Consider the following 20,233-nt stretch of genomic DNA (forward strand, 5'->3'; position numbering starts at 1 on the left):
AGAAAGGAGCCCCTGTTGGAGAAGGTTTACTGGCAGGACTTGTGATTCCATGGGGGATCCATGCTGGAGCAGCCTGTTCCTGAAGGAATATGCCCCATGGAAGAAACTTCATGCATGGAAGGGAGTAGGGGAAGTCTTTGAGGAATCCTTCCTCTGGGGTGGAAGGAGTGCAGAGACATGTGATGAATTGATCACAACCCCCATTCCTGGTCCCCTGCATTGCTGGTGAAAGGACAGGAAGAGAAAATAAGGAATGGCATTGAGCCTGGGAAGAAGGGAAGAGTGTTGGTGTTTTAAAGGTTGTTTAAAGATGGTGTTTTAAAGGTTAGGTTCATTTCTAATTACCCTATTCTGATTTCTTTGGTATTTAATTTTAATAGTATCTCCAAGTCAAGTTCATTTTGTCCCTGATGGTAATCAGTAAGTGACCTATCCCTGTCCTTATCTCAACCTACAAAACTTTTATTTTCTCTCTCCTGTCCTGATGAGGAGAAAAATAATAGAGTGACTTTGGTGGGCACATGACATCCAGGCACAGTCAACTCACTAAACAGTGAAATTTACATTATTTCATAAAAAGGAATATTCAGAAGTGATCCATCAAAGACTTTAATTTCAATTACTTCCAACATTTTATCATAATATTTACCAGTGATGTTTTCCAAAAAGAGATGTGGTCACAGCTGTGACTAAATATTTCCTCATAAATGATTTTAGATCCATCATGCTTTTTTATAGATAAAGATGAATTCAATGAAGCAAAACAGGAATAAGCAGTTCCTTGTTGCAACACTGATGTTCACAGTGACATAATATTCACTGCCTCTATCACTGGCCCTACCAATGAGTCATCAAAAAATTCTCTATTGCATCCTAAATGCCTCAGCCACACTGTGCTCTGCCTCCCACCTAATATTTGGTGAGTCTGAATAATTCATGGGAACATGAGTAAACACAAAACCCAGGGACTGTGGTAGAAATTAAGTTAGTTTCTGCTAAAATCAAAATTAGGTTTTATGTGGATTCTATTTAGTTCCAAATACACTTTTATTCACAGTTATTTTTAGCTGTATTTAGAGTAGGCTAAATCCTGTTTTTCAGATAAAATCGTTGTAATTACTGATGAAAAGACCCGAAATTTGTAACAGATGGGATACATATTTTATATACTTTACCTTCTTTGCCAAAAATGCACTCTGCTGATGCATTTAACATGCACTTTCACTTTTTAATTATGCAATTATAGGTTAAAAATATAAGCGCTCAACTTCAGGGTGTATTTTGGTGTTCACAAAACAAAAAGATGCAAAGGTGAGATGCTATGGAGAAGTAATGAAGAAAGTTTTACAGTGATACTAAGCAAAACAAAAAGTCTCAACGTGTAATTACTATATAATATTTCACTCATGGGTCCAGTAGGAACACTAATGTTCAATCCATAGGACTGACCATATGTTATTATTGCACCAATTTCATAGGTGTATTCAAGTAATTTGATTGTTTCAGCAAAAACTTTCTATAGATGTTTAATCAAAAATAACAATAGGCGGTTATGTGAGCTGTTGGTTTTGCCTCATAGAAATCAATTCTTCAGTAATCTGTTGCTTGACTAAATATCCTTTCTCCCTCCTCCCTACATACTTCCTGAGAAATTTGAAAGGACAGACCAATCAGCTAGTGCTTCCTGAAGATAGGAGAGAAGGCTTAAATTGCAGTGTAAAAGACATGCCAAATTTCCCCACCACCTGGTGGAGCTCGATGTGCCTTTCAAGGCCACAGCACAGAGACCAGGTTTTTAGTCTGTATGGTAAATTATGAATTCTGATGACAAATTCTGTTGTTTCATTAAAACGATGATTACTAACAGTGGAGCTACTGAGTAGAATGAGCAGGCTCAACAGATGTGCTGGATGTGGAAATAAACCACTTTTGACCAGTAGACAAAGGGAAGGCAGTAAACATGGGGTTTTGGGATTTTAGAAAAGCCTTTGATACCATCTCTCACAGCATTTTTGTGAATAAAATATCCAACATACAGCTAGACATCCACACAACAACTTGCTGAAGGGTCAGGCTCAAAGACCTATAGTAAATGAGATAATATGTCTCTGGTGGACAGACACAAGAAATGAAAAATTCTAAATTCTAGCTGATAAACCTACTTGATCTCAATATATGAGGTCTTTAAATTTTAACTGGGAAAAAGAGAATATTGAAAATGCATGGCATAAAATTAGCATTGTGCAGTGGTTGTTAGTAATTTTTCCTTCTTTTGTGGCAGAAGAACCTTCACAACTTAAATTTCACAACAGCATTCTGATTGTCCATTTGATGACATATTTGACTGTGGATTGCAGTGTCCCATTGGAAAACTTAAGTGCACACACACTTTGCTTGCTTTCTTATGTAGGCACCCTTAGGACAAACAATTAATTAATTGAGAGCTTGTTCAAAGGAAGTGCTTTTAAGTGCTTCTTCCTATTGTAATTCTTTATAGATTATCAATTTGGACCTTTTTTGACCATCATGGATAGAGTTGCATAGAAACCTTCCTTCCTCTTCTTCCCTCACCAGCAAGTAGCATAACTTTCAAGAGGTAAAATGTTCAAATTGTTCCTAAAATAAAATAAATAAAAATAAAATAAAGCGTCCTTTTACGTAGACCTTTTGGGGAAGTATTTTCTGGCTGCCCTGTTTATCACCTGAGGGAAAACCTAGTTTCTAAAACTAGTGATGGGCTAGCTCACTATGAGAATTTTTAAAGTATAAGAAAAAAACACAAACTGCTGAAGTAGACAGATGATCTCAAACCTCTGCGATTAACTAGATACAGAAAAAAATGAAATAGCAACTTAAGAGCACTATTTTTTCGAAGTGATTTATATGGTATATTAAACAGCAGGAATATCCTTTCTAGAAAAATCCTCTGGAGAAAGAACATGTACTCGTATTAGTGTTTGGTATACTGCTGCAACACATAAATATCCAATGAAGCAAATACAGGCTTAGGATTGCAGTTTATGAAATTATGCCATAAAATAACTATTTCCCTTACTTCTCAATATGTAGTTGTTTTTATTTATTTTTTTTAAAAAATAAATAAAAGTTGCAGAATCTCATTCTCTCACCAGATTAATACCCTGTACTTTTAGGATACTCACAGTAATACCTTCTCAGGGGCAATAAATCAGATGCTGTATCTGATAATATTCATGTCCTTCTCCCCTGTCATCAGTCTTTACTGTTTGTAAGTGAGTGCTACAGTGGCATCTTCTGGCATACTGAAGAATTAATTGCCTTCTTGCTGTGAAAGAACACTGCTATTTAAAAAGGTAAGGTAAGAAACAAAACTAAAGAACTGAAATAAAAGGCACCTGCTATTCTTCAATTATTCTGTTTAGAGCAATTGAAATAGTTATGAATGGTGAGAAATTAAAATCCACTTCTTTGCTAAGTGGCCATTTGGACACAAGAGTTTATGTGTGAGGCAACTGCTTCTAAGGCTATTAGTATCCTACATAATGACTTCTAATTATATGTCAGTTGACAAAAAATGACAAATGGTAGTTAATTAGAAAAAAGGTGCTATAAAAAAGGAAGAAAAAAGGCAATAGACAGCACTAACTAGAAGAGAAATAAAATCTGATCGTTCTCTTTTTGAATCCATATCTAAACACTTTCTTTTACATTTTATGACTTACATTTCTTAGAAATTGTTACACAGTAAAATAAATTAATGTTTATGGATTTGAGGATGATGAGAGCTGTTAATTAACTGAATATTATATTTGAAATTTTACAAGAAAAACTACTTTATACCTTCATAAAAATATTACTGAGCTCACAGCTTTTAATCACAATCTTTTTAATTATACATTATATTTTCCCTTTCTACTATATATTCTATGTCATTATGCATCACACATCTTGCTCAGTGCATTCAAATAAGACGTGGATCTTGGGAAGCAGAAGCAGCAACTTCTCAGTCTACTTGTAAGAGCCTGAAAGGGCACAGAGGTTCTGAACACAGGCCGTGAGAAGTTACATTTTTTCTACTATCTGTTGATTTTTTCCCTTTATTGTGGAAACTGTTAACACTGTTAACACAATCAATCCCAGGGCCATTTTACACAAAGTAAAGCTACTGGGATTTTGGTAGTTAGTGACTGTCTCAAAGGACCTGATCCTGAATCTATCAAAATGCTTGGTACAGAAGCAGGAGCCACTGAAGTTCTGAGTGTACATAAGCAGATCTGCAAGCAAACACTTGGTAACTTATTGCAGAGAGAGCTGTAGAAAAACCAAGATATTTTGCCCTCAACAGGCCAAACCACTGGGTGAGTGTGCAGCAGTAGACTCTGAGCTGAGTCCACAAGACTGGCCAGAGAGCTGGCTCATTAAACTCGACCTGGCCCTTTGGCCCTACTTCCAAAAGCGATTCCCTCTTGATAAAGATCGAACTTCCCTGCGTTATCTGACACACCAGTGCCCAGTGTGCAATTGCAGTGGGTTTATGTGCCCAGTGCTGGCAGTGGGGGCTGTAGGGGTGGCATCTGTGAGGAGAGGATTGGATGTCTCATAGGTGACACAGGAATTTTCAGCAGGATTCAGCAGATCCATCACAGGGCACTTAGTGGTGCTTAGCCCCACCAGTCAGGATTGTGGTACCTCAGGGAAAATGTATTTTAAAAATAGCAAAATTCCGCTTATCACTGAGAAGGAGGAGGTGAGGGTGGTGGAAATGAGAGAAACAGAAACAACCTCCTGAACACCAAGGTGAGAGAAGAAGGATAGGGAAGAGGTGGTCCAGGCACCACAGCAGAGATTCCCCTGCAGCATCTGGAGTGGAGCTGATTACCAGACTGCAGCCTGAGGAGGGCTTCATGTTGGATGTGCCCTGAAGGAAGCTGCAGCTTTTGAAGAGGACCCATGCTGGCACAGGGAAGAAAATGTGAGGAGAAAAGGCAGCAGAAGGGAACTGTCATGAACTGGCTGCAATCAATGCCCTCTCCTTATCACCCCTGCAACACTCCGTGTCAGAATGAGGCAAAGGAGCTGTGAATAGAGCAGTAATAGAGACTGAAATGAAGTGGGTGATGGGGGTGAAGCTGTTTGGGTTTTGCCATCTGACTCTATTTTAATTGGCAAGAAATTAACTTTCTTCAAGTTGAGTCTTTTCATTTTCGTGATGTTAATTGGTAAGTGATGTTTCTGATTTTATCTTGACAAAGGAAAGCTTCTGTTTTATCACACTTTTTTTATTATTTGTTGAGTACAGGGAGTTAGAGAACAGCTGAGTGGCTTTCTGGCAATCAGCCAAATCAACCCTGCACATCTGTATTAATATATAGCAGCAGGACATTCAGTTTGCCTTGAAGTTTTGGTCTGCATTAAATAGCATCATCTGTAATTCAGCTATAGTGGCTAGAAGAGATACAGCTCCAGAGGATGGGTAAGGTGGGCAGCAGAGACCACCTTCTCAGCTAAATTAATTTGCAAATGATAGTCTGTACTCTCAGTTTGCTATATTTGAGGAGTGTCCAGGTGTCTTATGTGCCTAAGTCTTGGAACTACCAGAGATAAGCAAATTGCAACCTGGAAACAAACCTATTCAAGTTCCTTATTATCTTCATTTAAATATATGAGTAGACATTTTCAGCTACTGAAAAGAAAATTCCAGATGTGCACTTTTAATTAGCAAACCCTTAACAAATAATAAATTTTTTAATAAATCTCAAGGTCTTCTGCAGGTCACAATAAATTATCAATATTTTTGTCTATAACTAGCTTTTGCTGAACAATTTTATTAGGAAATAATAGTCCCTTCTTTTTTTTTTTTTTTTTTTTTTTCTGATGACTGTGTTTATATATGCAAGGCAACAACACAGTATGTAGTAAATTATTATTTTGCAGCTATTTAGCTCATATGTAGCTGCTTCCTTTTAGAATAACTCCCACATTCTGGTTTTGCTCCCTGACATTTCAGAAATCGTTTTTTTTACAGCTAGCTGTCTCCACTCTAGCAACTGACATATTTTCCAAATGTCACTGTAACAATCCATAAGATTCTCTTAAGAGTATTATATTTTCTACATCACTATCAGCTGTGCAAGTGCCATAAACTGTGTTTCCCACGTCCCAAAGCTGGTCACAGGATCCACTCTTTGGCTTCAGAGATGGCAACTTCCATTTATGATCATTTCTATTTAAGACTACAAACATTGGGAAAAAAATGAAAAAAGGTGGAAGAGACATGGTAAAGGTAGTGTACAAGCACATTTCTGCATTTCTCTCTTACATCCTTCTCTATTCAGACTTGTTCTCATTCGGACATCTCAATCAAACATTTTCCTTAAAATTCCTCTCTTTGGTGGTTTCTCATCCTTAGACATTTTATTTCATCCTATCCTGGTTCTCAAGGACACATTTTTGATTCTCCAGGGTAGGTCTCAGGGGCATTTTGGTCCTGAATTAAAATGACATTGATTGACTTATGTCCATAATCCTTGGGCCATTAGTGATAATAAAATAAAAACAAGGGTTTCACGTCCTTTCTAGAAATCTGACCTAAATTTCTTTATGGTCTCTCCATGTTTATAACAAGCCTGAATCATATGCCTGTATGAGAAATGTAGCAACTACTCAGGAGGCCCTAAATTCAGCTTGTGTTGTAAAAGCATTTACCTGGGGATGACTGCAGGCAGCATGAACTTGAGAAAGGAATCCAAATGGGAGAAAAGATCCATGTTTCAGAGACATAATGGGCTTGACATAAAAAATGTTAGTGACTACATGGTTCCATGAAGGATGCTTTGATGAAGTGTCTATTGAGCTGTGGCATAACCCTCTCTTTCTGTAACTGGGTATATCACAATGAAGCAGGAGATTTTCCCTTCCTTAAGCACATCTACTGGCCTTGCGAAGTGTCTGCTTAATGGGGCTCTAAGTAAGGAAAATAACTCAAGTTAAGCATGTCTAACCTCACTGCTACTGGCCAATATCTGGGAAAGTTGTTCTAGTTAATCAACCTTTGAAAACCCAACAACTGGAATTTATGTCCAGCTAAATTTATCTAAATGTAGGTGTCAAAAGTATAAGGTTTAATAAATCTGAGCTAGCTCCTGAACTCTGGAAACAGAATTCATATAATTAAAATAAACCAGTGATGACATACAGAAACATGCTAAAATGACAGCATGTCTAAGCAGCAGTCCCACCCCTCCACTAGTCTGCTCTAGTTTTTGCCTTGCAAAAATCTTTTCCATACATTTCATTCCAGAAACTTAAAATCAGCACTAGTGCCTATTATTGGATTAATTGTAGAAATGAGACATCACAATCCTATACCAGACTGGAATTATATCTAACCACTTCCCTTTTAAATATCATAAGAAAAAGGAATGTCCATTTGCTGCCTTCCAGATACATTATTTTACAGAATAGAGGTCATAACCAAGTATTTTGAATAGTTTTGCTCTTTTTTAGGGAACTCATGATGATTTATATAAGTATATATATTATATATATATATATATACATATTCACACAAGTTTTGCAGATTTTAAGATCTAGATCTTTCTTAGGCTTGTATCTCCCTTACATATTGTTTCTTGGGGGAAAAAAAAAAGAAAGATAGTATTAAGTTTCTGTAACAAACAAAAATTAATTGATTCTCTTTTACTTAAAAGTTAGCAAATGGTTTGAGCATGAATTACTGAGAAGCAGATTAGCCAAGGCATTGGAGATAGAATCATTAATAGTGGAAGATGCAAATATGAAACTAATCCAATTTAAGTCTCTGCACAGGTTGTAAAGGGAACTCTTGGGAGATCACACACGCTTTGATTTTCTAAAAGAATATAATAAAGACTGGAGATGTATGACAGGCCAAAGAGCTACCTTTGACTATAAATCACCTTTGAGTAAATCAAAGTGTGACATTTATCATGGTTACAGTCTCTTTAAGAAATAGAAAGATAACAGTCTGATATGATTCACAACTTTGAAAATGGACAGATTCTTTCATAAGTAGATTAAAAAAGTGTTTTACAATTCCTTTTTGATTCAGTGAAATAATTCCTTATTCATGTAATGGCTATGAAAGTTTTGGGTTGTTGTAGTTTTACATTTAGTTTTGTGATCAAAATCTAAAAGGAGAAACAAGTCAAAAAGATTCTAAGACAGTTTGATAACAAAACACACCTTGGGATTTACAGACATTCCCAATTCTTTTTTCACCAGTAGCCATTTTCTCCATCACAGATGATGAAAAATAGGAATGATTTCTTGTCCCAGCAAACTAGGTCTTTGAGACAACATGAATTCTGTCTTGCAGGTCTTATTAGCTGTATTTGCAAGTGCTCCCTCTATTTTTTATGGCAAGAAGTCATTGGTGATATTGACAATAAGGCTGTGAAGTACATTGAGAGATATTTAACCCTTATCTTAAAATAAAAATCGGTACTAAATCAGAACCAGAGTGAATGCAAAAGAACTTAGCTTCAGGAAGGCATTTTCTAACTAACTTCAGGTATCTGTATTTAAGTTACTGAAGCTTGTCCTTTTACAATCCTACAAGGATTGTAAGACATACCTGTCATCTTAACAGACATGCTTTATGTAGGCCTAATGAACTGTGCCCTCATGCGTTTACTCATTCTTAGTGATAGGTGTTTATTGCTTTACAGTGACTATAAAAGAAGCCTACGTTTTTTAGCTCATGAAGAAAAATCCTTTCTGTGTCTTGTTATTAAAGTAGGATTGCATTCTAAGGAAAAAAAAGAGGAATACACAGTAGGCTATAAGAGTTCTCCAATACTCATGTTTAGATTTTGGATGGTAACAGGTAGCGTTTTTACTGTAAACTTGAAGTAGCTAATCTGATCATTTAAAGGAATTGTTACTAGAATATGATCATATTTTCAAACTACATAGAGGTTAGCTTTACATTTTCTCTCACTGAAAGAAATAAAACCAGTTAACTTCCACAAAAAAAAAAAAAAAGGCAACTAATTTTAAAGCTTTTGGTCAGTAGAGTGGAACTGGAAGAGTAAAAGAATAATTTAAAGTGGATAATAAAAGCTATCACAGGCAGTATGGGAAATGGAACATCAATAGTGAGATGCCGCTCAAAAAAAATTTAAAACATGGACACATTTAAAACATGGACAGATTTAAAAAGAAAACTTCAAAATTATGAAGAATTTCTTATAGAAAGATCTCCTTTCTATTTATAGAAAGATAAAATCAGTCATAAGGGTAACTGGAGATGAAAGTGACTGTTTAGGTCTGGTTTTAAAAATACATTGACTTTCGAGGGCTTATTTGAAGTAAAAGCTCTCAGGTCTTTGAGGATTAGACATCACCACTTAGAGAAAGAGATTGATTTAAAATACAATTAATTAAAAGTAATGTACCTTTGCAGGAAAACACCTGCTCATTTTTATTTTGTATAAAGGAAAGCAATATAAATTCTTGTCCACTGAATCAATGAAAGTATTTGATGAAACAGTAAATGTGGTTTGAATACAGTGATTAAGAGTTACAAAAAAAATTTCTCTTTGGATCCTTAATACATTATTATGAAACACATTTAAAAGAACACATTAACAAATAACAAATATTTATTTATTGAATTATAATCAATGATTAATTAGAATTTTTTTTAATATAATTGGTTCAATGAAATAAGACATGCATCAAAAGGCTCCAGATTTCTGGTAACTTCAGAAGCAGTGGTAATATTATAAGGTAATGCCTTTAAAAATACAATTAGAACTTTGTAACTCCAACTAAACTTATTATATGGTCTCTCTGGAAAATACAAACTCATATGAGGTCAGTGAAATAATGCCTACTCAGAAAGAAGTCAATCAGAACCAATTTCAAACCTAACATATTAGCCTTATTATTTTCCAATTAACCATACTTTGCATAAACTAGAAGTGTATTTTGCCTTGATTTTGCATATATCAGATGCACATGCAAAAATAAATAGCCCATAACCTAATATAGAGTAGATAAGTAGTTTTAATATCTTGTACAAAAAAAAAAATATGATGGTACAGTTATTTTCTTATGAGTTGTTCCCTTGATGAAATTTTTGAAGTTCTTCCGTGTTAATGGGATGAATCATAAAACTTTAAAAGTGTTTTTAGGGGCAAAAATAAAGGGCCTTAGTTCAGGTCAGACATTAGGGAAGTGGTTATTCCGGTTTTGTTCAATGTGCCAGCTGAATGGCTTTAACCATAGCTGTAGACACTTAGCCTGATTATTATCTCTTACTCTATCCAAATAACTAAACAGTCTTTGCACCAGAGAGAGACACACACAATAGGTAAAGGTAGGAAACAATGTACTTGGGATGGTATGCTGCTTTTTGAAGGATTAGCCTGAACTGTTTTTCCACTGGCTCATTTGAGGGGATTGGATTAGTAAATAACACAACTTCTATGGTATCACATAAACCATTTGCATTTATACTCACATTTTATTCTGTGTTTGTGGAATGGATATGGATAACTCTTTCTTGCCTAGCTAGAAGAACTGGCATTTAGTGATTGTTCTCAACACATTTGATAGAATTGAATGTCGGCTTTCTTTTAACCTTATGGATCTATCAGAAAAGTGTGCTTGTAATCCCAATCTAAAATTTCCATTTATAGCTGGTGGTTTTTCTTTGAGACATGTTTGAAAGATTCTTGTAAAGGAGTGAGAAATGAGGGAACTCACAAAACAATCCACCCCATTTCTAAAGAAGGAATACAGGCTTTCTCTCTGCAGGGCAAAAACTTCCACATAGAAGGTGTTTTTACTCTCCACCTTTCTTAAGAATACCATTCAAAATTAAATCTTATAGTCCACAGTAGGAAACTTGACATTCACTGTCAAGTCTGTACTCAGCTTTCTGTACCTCTGTAATTGTTTCTGTGCTTTTTGGCATAAAATTTAGATGAAATAAGGAAATGGTGTATTAGTTCTTCATTCAGTATGTAACTTGTTGATTGAAAGCTTTAAAGTGTTTACATATCTGGAAGACCAATCACAAGAATTTGGGTTTTTTTCTCCCTCTCTCTATACAAGGAAATATCCTGAAGGATGTCCGTGCTGGTGAAAAGTTAGAAGGAAATGCATAAATCCATGGAGAGGAGTTAATTGGAGCCTTAGTGTTCTCCAGGCTGATACATTTTATTAATCCATTACCAAATAAAGTGTCTATCTCCACCAAGATAACAGCTTTATTCTCATGTATAGCATACCAGTTCAGATGATACACAACTTGAATTATACCTTGACAACACAATACCATATTCCGTGTTTCTCTGATTATTCCAAAAAGGGAGCTCTTAAAGAGCTGTAATCTACATAGGAGGATCCAGAGCAGAGAAGGACATGCTGAAGCATATCCTCTGTGCTCAAGTTCAGGAGGCATAAAGCAGTAGGCAGGAAGGGTTTTTTGGAAGTTTTTAAAAACTAAGAAGTAATAAAACAAAACTTGTTCAACAGGCAGGTGCTGTACAATAGCACTTTTGTAAGAGTGGCACTGGCTACTTTTCATTGTACTGCTGTGGAAATAAAAAAGCATTTAGGACATTCTTTATCCTGATAAGTAGCAAAGACAGCTATTATCTTATTAATTTTCCTCAGAAAATATAAAAGAATGGATGAGAAAGCAATACACATCAGTACTTTGCCAGAAGTTTGTTTCTTTACTGATAACTGTGAGTGAAAATATTTATACATTCATTCAATGACATAATACATGTAGTAAAAGGCTCCAGATTTCTGGTAACTTCAGAATTAGTGGTATTATTATAAGGTAATTCCCAGCAAAATATAACCCCATGTTATTAATGCAGATTGTAATAATTGCATTGCTCTGATATGCTGTTTTAGACCAGTGGGTGTGCTCATTAAACATTGTAACTTAAAACCTTTGAAGAGCAATTGTGCTTCTTTGTTTGTGTTTGATAGCTGCTGTCATGAAAATCTTCATGTGGATGTAATATGTTAATACAAGGCAAAAAACATACTGTTGTAAAATATGAAATTTTACATTATCTGACTTTGTCTCTGTGTAAATTCCTTCAGCAAATTTTACATAATCCTTCCCCTTATTTGTCTTTGAATTAACAATCCAACCCAACAGTACAATTTCAATCCATTACTCAGGTTAAATTCATCACTCAAGAAGTACAAATGTTGACTCATGAGAAAAAGTGTTAAGGGAGAGAAAAGATACTCTTTAAATAGAAAACAACCAAAAATTGAAATATAATATTTTATTTTTTCCAATGCATAATAATATTATGCAGGTCACACCATTTTGCAAAATAGTGCATAAGAAAGTTGTAATGTAACTTTTCTCAGTTTTTACAAGGCATTTTAAATCAAATCGTTTTGTTTTTTCTTTCACTGCTTGAATTGATTCTGGCTGAGCTGGAGTTCATTTTCCCATAGCAGCCCTTACAGTGCTGTGCAGCTTGGTGGCACCTGGCACCTGTCAACCCACCACAGCGCTTCATGTTCTTATACATCTGGCAACTTTACCTGTTCAAACTTCATTGGCTGGTGAAGGTCTATGCTTAGGAATTCAAAAGTGGTTTTGGGAATTTTTTTTTTCTTTCAGTGGAAATCATTGGATTTTTATCCTTTGGCTTTGTTTATGATTCGATAATTTATATCATCATGTATTTTTATGCTAACACTTGATCATGCACACAGAAAAATCTTTGAACTTCATATATGTTGACAATATATATCTTCTTGCTGAAAGTGAACACTAATTCTGGAAATGCAAATTTTTCATGGGAATGTACTAATTGCAATAAATCTTTCTCTTCAAATGATTTTCAGCTCAACAAAAGACAAGGATATGAGAGAAAAGAGCCCAGATTATGATAGTCTTTCTATGAAAAGGAAGGGTGAGATCCCCCTAGCCTCTCAATTAAAAATAGCCTATTAGAATATCATTGTTAACAATCAGTGCAATATTTAGACCAAGGGTGGCATTCACAGCAAGAACTTTTATTTGTCTTATTAATTTTTAATAGAATTGAGATGTTCTGAACTGAGTGAACTATGAACAATGAAGTCATGTAGCCCTTCCAAAGACACCTGAATAACACTTCACATTACCATTCAGGAATTAGGAAGAATACTCTTGTGTGTAAATAAAACCTGAAATCCTACTCAGACATAAGGGATGTCTTACTTTACTGAGGCAACAGAATGTAGATGAGAGTTTAAAAGAATTTAACAGATGGCAAACATCATAATGGAGATTTTATTGCCAGCTTTAAATAGTTTTGGACCCAGAATATGCCACCAGAATCAGATTTAACAATAAGAAAAGCAACTATACTGAAGTGGGTGAAGGAGCAGAAAGAGGAGAAAGTATGTTTGAGACTTGAGAATGCAGTATAATGTCAGGCAAGAGGTGTAGACAGGTTTATTTATATAAAGATCACAACATAAAGCCTTTTCCAAGGTATTTTACCTCTACAGCATGATTTGAACAAGAAAATAATAATCTACAGATTAAGAAGCCTGAGAAATGAAACATTTTGGAGACTTCTTTCTTCAAAGAGGATGACTATCAGATGAGATTAAAAAAAAAATAAGCAAGTGGGAGACAAGGTTTGCCCATATATATCTTAAGCACAAAGATATCCTCAATATTTCTGCATATTTGAGCCCTGTACTAGGAGATCTCTGGTTGCAGTAAAGAAACGTGTATTGCATTTTAAAATGAGCAAAGAAAGACAAACTAGTGGTTGAGCACTTTTCTGAGAATCAGTGGTCTTGCCAGAAGTATTATGAGAATTTTGATAGATGGTACTGAGAACCTCAGTGGAGTGATATTGAGATTAGCCCTTCCTCACAGAGCTATTTGAAAACAGATGCAAATCAATATGTAGGTGATAAGTATTTGTTGTTATTACTGCTGCATTCTGCAGGGGATTTCAAAGAGGTAATTCATTGTGACTCATGAAATAGTCCTGTGGGAGCTCCCAGGTTAGAGGAGAATAAAACTAGCAAATGAAGTGTCAAGACTTTATACTACTGTTTATTTTATACATTTAAAGTACACTATCCTTTCTAGTATCATTTCTTCAAATAACTGCGCTGATTTACCATATTTTAAAACTACTTATGAAAGAGCAAACCAGTCAGCACAATTGTAGCATTTTGAAACCTTGAATATAATGTAATGGTTTACTATTTGATAGGAAAAATAGATTTTTTCAAAATATAACACATTTCAAACATTTTTGCAATGCTATTGCTTCTGTGCTCTAAATACCAGATCTCTTCAATGGCCTTCTAAAGACTAAAGGCTATCACCACACATTTGTCAGTCTTCAGAACCAAATGAAATCAACTCTTACATCTCTAGCACTGAGTGTGGAAACAAGTAATCTTTCACTTCACAGGCTATGTATACACATAAAATTCGTACAAGTTTGTTTTGGCAAAAGTACATCCCCTCTCTTCTTCTCAGTTCCTTCTGGGTCTGCAGATCAGACACATGTTCAAAAGGCAATGACATGGCATAAAAAAAAAAAAAAAAAAAAAAAAAGGTGGATTTTTATACACAGCAATGAAATAAAAGGGTCTGGTTCTGTATCATATTTTAATAGCTTATTAAGATCATTAGTTTGTTGCACACAGGATTATCTCCTTGGTAAAAATGTCTGCAGAAGCTACTAAAAAGAGAGCCTGGGCTATGGCTGGGACTTCTAGACTCTACTATAGATAAAAATATGGAGCAATCCCTCTTTCTTTCCTGGCTGGTTACAAGAAAAAGCAAAGCTGTCCAGAAGTAAAAAAATGCAGAAAGTTTTCTTGATAAGGAAAACTAATATTAACTGTATAACTCCATAGAAAAGCTAATGCTGAGGATCAAACATACTGTGGTCAACTTGTAGGCTTACCTGAAATTCAGACATACTTTTGAAGGAGCTGTAAGCAATATCATCATAGTGAATCTAACTTTTCAGTTTAAATATGAGGAGCTTAAAATCCTACTTAGCTTTTAATTGATACCAGTCACCCAAAGCTAAGAAAATTACACAAAATTATATATGTTGCATAAATATATGTAAAATACAGATATTAAAAATATTTGTATTATGTTTATTTATTTTTTTTTAATTCTAGTTGTTCACATAAAATCTAAAATCTCAGGAAGATAATTTTATTTTCTTACTAAAATATTTTATTTTCCATTTGAAATCTAAATTTAAATTCCCAGAGTCTTACTCATACATCACAGTGATGCAATAGAAGAATTTTTCAAACACCTGTTTCATCTATCTTAAACATACACTTTAATATATACTTAAAGACACAAGTGACTTCTGAAAAAAAAATTTTCTTGACCTACATTGTAACAAAATTCTACTAAATGGCATGTTTTAACTGTTCTGTTGGGTTGTCCCTATCTGACGCCTGAGAACGAAGTAGGACTTTCTGGGACACATTAAAGACAACTTTTAAGTTGAATTCCAGAAAGGAAATGCGTGCCAGCATAAATCCATGAAATCACAACAGCTCATGGAAGGTACTAGCAGCTCAAGATTTATGCACAAGTCAAAATATCGAACAGTATGGATTCATATTTTTGTTCTATAATATCTTAGAAAAAGTTCAAATGAAACAGAATTACATGCAAATTTTTCTATGCCTAACACATAGCTTATAATTCTAGCAATTTAGAAGATGAAGTATAAAGAGAATATGAAGGCTAATTATAATTTTGACATTTTGAAAAGATTGCACTAAATATATCAATATGAAGAAAATTCTAATGCAGTAGAAGAGAGTGAAATAAAATACACTTTTCTTGAAATTCTTTTGTCATTTAATACTTTCATAATAGCTCTAGTCACATTCTAAAACTATTTTACAGTCCTTCAATACCACAGTGTGTCATTATCAAATAGATATAAGATACATACAGTATTACAAAGAACATCTGGTTTTAAATATTTGAACTCCTAGCTTCTTTCTCCCAAGTTAAACCTCCAAGGGCACTCTAAGTGTCCAAACTTTTTTGGATGTCACTCAAAATCCCATCTAGAATTTTAGTAGGACTTGAAAATGTACAGACTAAGTGCCAGTGCAAGAGGATCTTAGGGTGATCTCAAACTGACTTGTTAAGGCATGCCCCAGAATGTTCTGTCACATTTTTCCAGCAGTTCAAAAAGAAATGGAAAACTAAAGGTTCTCTACAACTTTTAAATTGCCTCTTTACTGTCAGGTCAAAAAGGATCTGGGGTTCACATCTAAGCCTGAAAACATGAAGGACCCTCAAATTCAGTGAATACAGCTAATGCAAAATGCGGAAAAAAATGCATAATGTAGAAATGGAGTTTAGATGAAAAAATTCATCTATTGCCACCATCTCTGCTGATATTACTACACTGTGAAGAGAAATAAGACATGCTGAAAAATGTCCAGATTCAGAGAAGTAGTAACTTATTTTCCTTATGGTTGGAGTTCTATGTCATTTAAGTGCACAACCACAGTATTTTTAATGAAAATTATTACAAATATGTTTCAGAGAATAAACAAAACAAAAATAAAAATGCAACCAAACAAAACCCCAAACTACATAAAAACAGAACTGCAACAAAAGTGGAAAGATGCATAAGAAACAGCAGTGGCATTATTTTGTGTGCTTTAGTACATTGGTTCTGATAGCTCTCCATGAAATGCAGCTACCTGCACTAAACCTCATGGTTTGTCACCATTCCATCAAAAATTACTAGAGTTTCTCTTTTTAACTGCCAAATCTCTTTTGTAATAACTCTGAGGGACATGTCACTTTATACCTATTATTTGACTAAAATAATGTGTTAACTCTGTATTATGCAAAGTATATTTTAACATGTGTTATGATGAAACTGATACTCATATTGATGCCGTGCTCACAGAAATCCTATGATTGCAGGCCTATTCCTGTAAATATTGGAAACACTAAGCAGAAAACTTTTCACATCTTTTCTGAGATAATTCAGTGGTACGTGCTAGTGGAAAATACGTCAATTCACTGTTTAAATGCATGAAGGAAACAGAATCATGGGCTTACGGTCTGTAATTTTCAGGACTCTTTTGAATTCTCCACTTCCAGATCCTCCGCAACCATCTTCATCATCACAATCACCACTGATTTCTTCATCTACACCTCCACCACTGCCTGCTTGTTGGAGATCCCATTTGTCCTGTTTTGGAAATGATTTGCCCTGCAACAGCTGAACACAAGATATAGTATGCAAGTTAGGAGTACATATGGAGAGCTTCAGTGAGTACCCAAGATTTCATATATGTCCTTAGTAATTACCCGATTTGAAAAGGAAATTTCAGGATCAACAGGAGGAGAATTCTGATTTTTTTTTTTTTTTTTTTTTTAACCCTGACTTACAGATAGATTTAAAAGAGTGGTATTTGGAGATGTATAGTTCAGCTTTAATTAAAAACCCACAAAATGTCTTTATTACTATAAAAGAAAATCAGGCACCAATTTCTGTCGAGGCCAAGTGGAACAGATAAGCACATAGAATCATGGAAAAGTTTGGGTTGGAAGAGACCTTTAAAGGCCATCTAGTCCAAATTCCCCTGCAATGAGCAGACATGTTCAACTAGACCAGGTTGCTCAGAGCCCCACACAGTCTGATTTTGACTATTTCCAAAGCTGGGTCATCCACCACCTTCCTGGGAAACCTGTTCCAGCACCTCACCACCCTCATTACAAAAAACTTCTTCCTTATATGTGGTGTAAGTCAAACCTCCTTCAGTTTAAAGTCGTTGTTCTTATTTCTACCACAACAGACCCCACTAAAATGTTTGTTTGCAGTGTTTGTTTCCCCTTTCTTACGGTCCCACTTAGAGCAGACAGCATCTGTGCTACTTAACAGATGGTCCTGAATCTTTCAAAGACCCATGTGGTATCTAGAGAGACTTAATATACATTAATAATTTTATGCGAATTTTTCACATTTGAAATATCTGAACTAGTATGAGAGCTGTGTTGCAGCTCTATGTTGGTGAATCCAAGACATTCTTGTCTGCTCTGGGTGTGTCATATGGAAATCTGGTAGAAGCTAAAGAAAAAAAAATGTGCTGGAATGATATCAAATGCTTGACCAAGGAACAGCAGACCAAACTAGTACAGTCAGAAGCAGGGCTAGCATGGACAGAGCTACTTCCAAATGACATCCAGGCATTACTTTGGTAGAACTAATAAAAGTGAGGTAAAACAAAGGGATAGCTGATACTGGCCTAAGCAGTGTAGGTGATTTTGTTCCAGTAAATAAGATCTTTTTCTGGCTCCTTTTTATTTTTCACTGTAGAGATGGCCAATGATATCTGCATGGTTTATAAGAAACCAGTAGAGATCTGTCTAACACATTTCTCCACTCTGTTGAGCAGTGCTGTGCAATCACCTGAATAATGTTAATCTCTCTCATTTTTCAAAGGTACAAGTGCTGTCATACAGTTTTTAAATGCTAGGTGGTACAACTGTCATATATACACAATGTGCCCTCTTCCCCATTCAGATTCAGTTCAGTTTACCTGTCAGGTAAATATAAAGATCATAACCTATAAAAACCCAGGTTCTCACAAATGTTAATAATTCTTATAAACTCATCTCATCCAAAATACCAGTTTGTACAGGTTTGTGCATTACTTATGTTTCAATCTAGGAAGACTTCTTTACACAAGCCAAAACCTCACTGTCTCAGATTCCTGAATTTATTAATCAGATAGTACTTTCTCCTTAAAGAAGATACTATTTAGTTAGAAACAGACTCTGTTGTTTTATACCTTCAAAAATGTGTTTGCTTTTGTTGTTTAACAAAATACTGGGTTTTCAACCTATAAACTGAGTTTATTTTCAGATCATGGAGTCACTTCCCAGATGACTAGATCTGTTAGGTGCTATACAGTGCCCAACAAAAAATATTTTAATCACTACTACAATGAGATAATTCAGATAAATCTCAATGCTTCTATAAAATCCACTTGCTCCTCTGTGAAAGAACAGGAGAATGCCACTCACCACTGAATTAGCAGAACTAATTTATGCAGCATTATTATTAGGCATTATATGCTACCTGAAAGACAAACTGTCTAGCTAAGAGGAAACAAAGCTCCTTGGTACTGCTGCTCTGTTCCCTGCTCATTGTGTAATCCATGCCATACTTCTACAAAATAGTATTTATTGAAACAAAACACAGACTGTTTAATGAACTACCTGAAGTTAAAGAGCACACTTATTTTTCTCCCCAATTCATATTGTGATACATTCCCAGGGCCAGTTGTATGATAAGGTACTCTTTATCCTTTTACCCTGAGATCTGTGGCATAAATGTGGGCAGGAACTTCCAGCAGACAGTTTTTCTGTCTTGCCTGTCAAACAAAATGTGCTGCCAAATTTTCTACAGTATACCACATACACATATATATGTATATACATATATATCATATATATCTGGTGTGTGTGTATATATATACTTATATGTGTGTGTTTATATATATATACATATATATATATATACATTTTTTCAGCCTGAGAGCATGCATCCTCCTCTATATCTCTGTCTCAGTCCTAGAAATATATTGACTCAATAAAGTTTTATATTTTGTTGTTTCTTTAAAATCCAGCTCAACTTAGTTTTTTCTCTTTCCTCTCTTTTTCTCACTTTTTTTTATTATTATGCATTATTGACTTATGACTAGAAAGCTAAAAATACAGATGATCCCACTTAATTTCTTTAAAGGTAGGTTCAATATTGAAAAAGTTTTTTTATTTTTCTAAACTTTTCACTGTACTTGAAAAAGTAGAGATTAAATAATGAGTAAGCTCATTTGTAATTTGGACTTTGTTATTCTCTTCCATCTCCTTAATTATACAAGAAGAAATATTGTCTCCATATAAGTTCAAAACTCTCAGTGCTGGTTCTCTACTAAGCAAGACTTGGATCTAGTATAAATTCTTTATTAAACAGAAATCCATGTAGTTCTTCAAAGCTAAATTGATTTACATTATAAATAAAGATAAAAGTTGTTTAAAAGAATTTTTCTCATCTGCTGCACTTTTTACAAAGCTATTCTTTAAAAGGAAAATAAGTACATGTTATAACTGGAACAGTTTGTTGTATATACTTACTGGTTCTTTCAGCTGAATGAGGAGGGTTACTGAGAGAGCTATATACTATCTGCCCCT

General features: G+C 34.8%; 1 protein-coding gene across 1 annotated transcript in view; it reads right to left on the reverse strand.

Moving 5' to 3' along the window:
• Positions 1–20,233, reverse strand: part of GPC5 (glypican 5) — a 584,394-nt gene that overhangs the window by 263,163 nt on the left and 300,998 nt on the right. Inside the window, exon 7 of the mRNA XM_058858548.1 lies at positions 17,096–17,258. Within this exon, the coding sequence (XP_058714531.1) occupies positions 17,096–17,258 (163 nt within the window). The remainder of the gene's footprint in view (positions 1–17,095; positions 17,259–20,233) is intronic.

The sequence above is a fragment of the Poecile atricapillus genome, chromosome 1, assembly GCF_030490865.1.
Source record: "Poecile atricapillus isolate bPoeAtr1 chromosome 1, bPoeAtr1.hap1, whole genome shotgun sequence".
Taxonomy (NCBI): Eukaryota; Metazoa; Chordata; class Aves; order Passeriformes; family Paridae; genus Poecile; species Poecile atricapillus.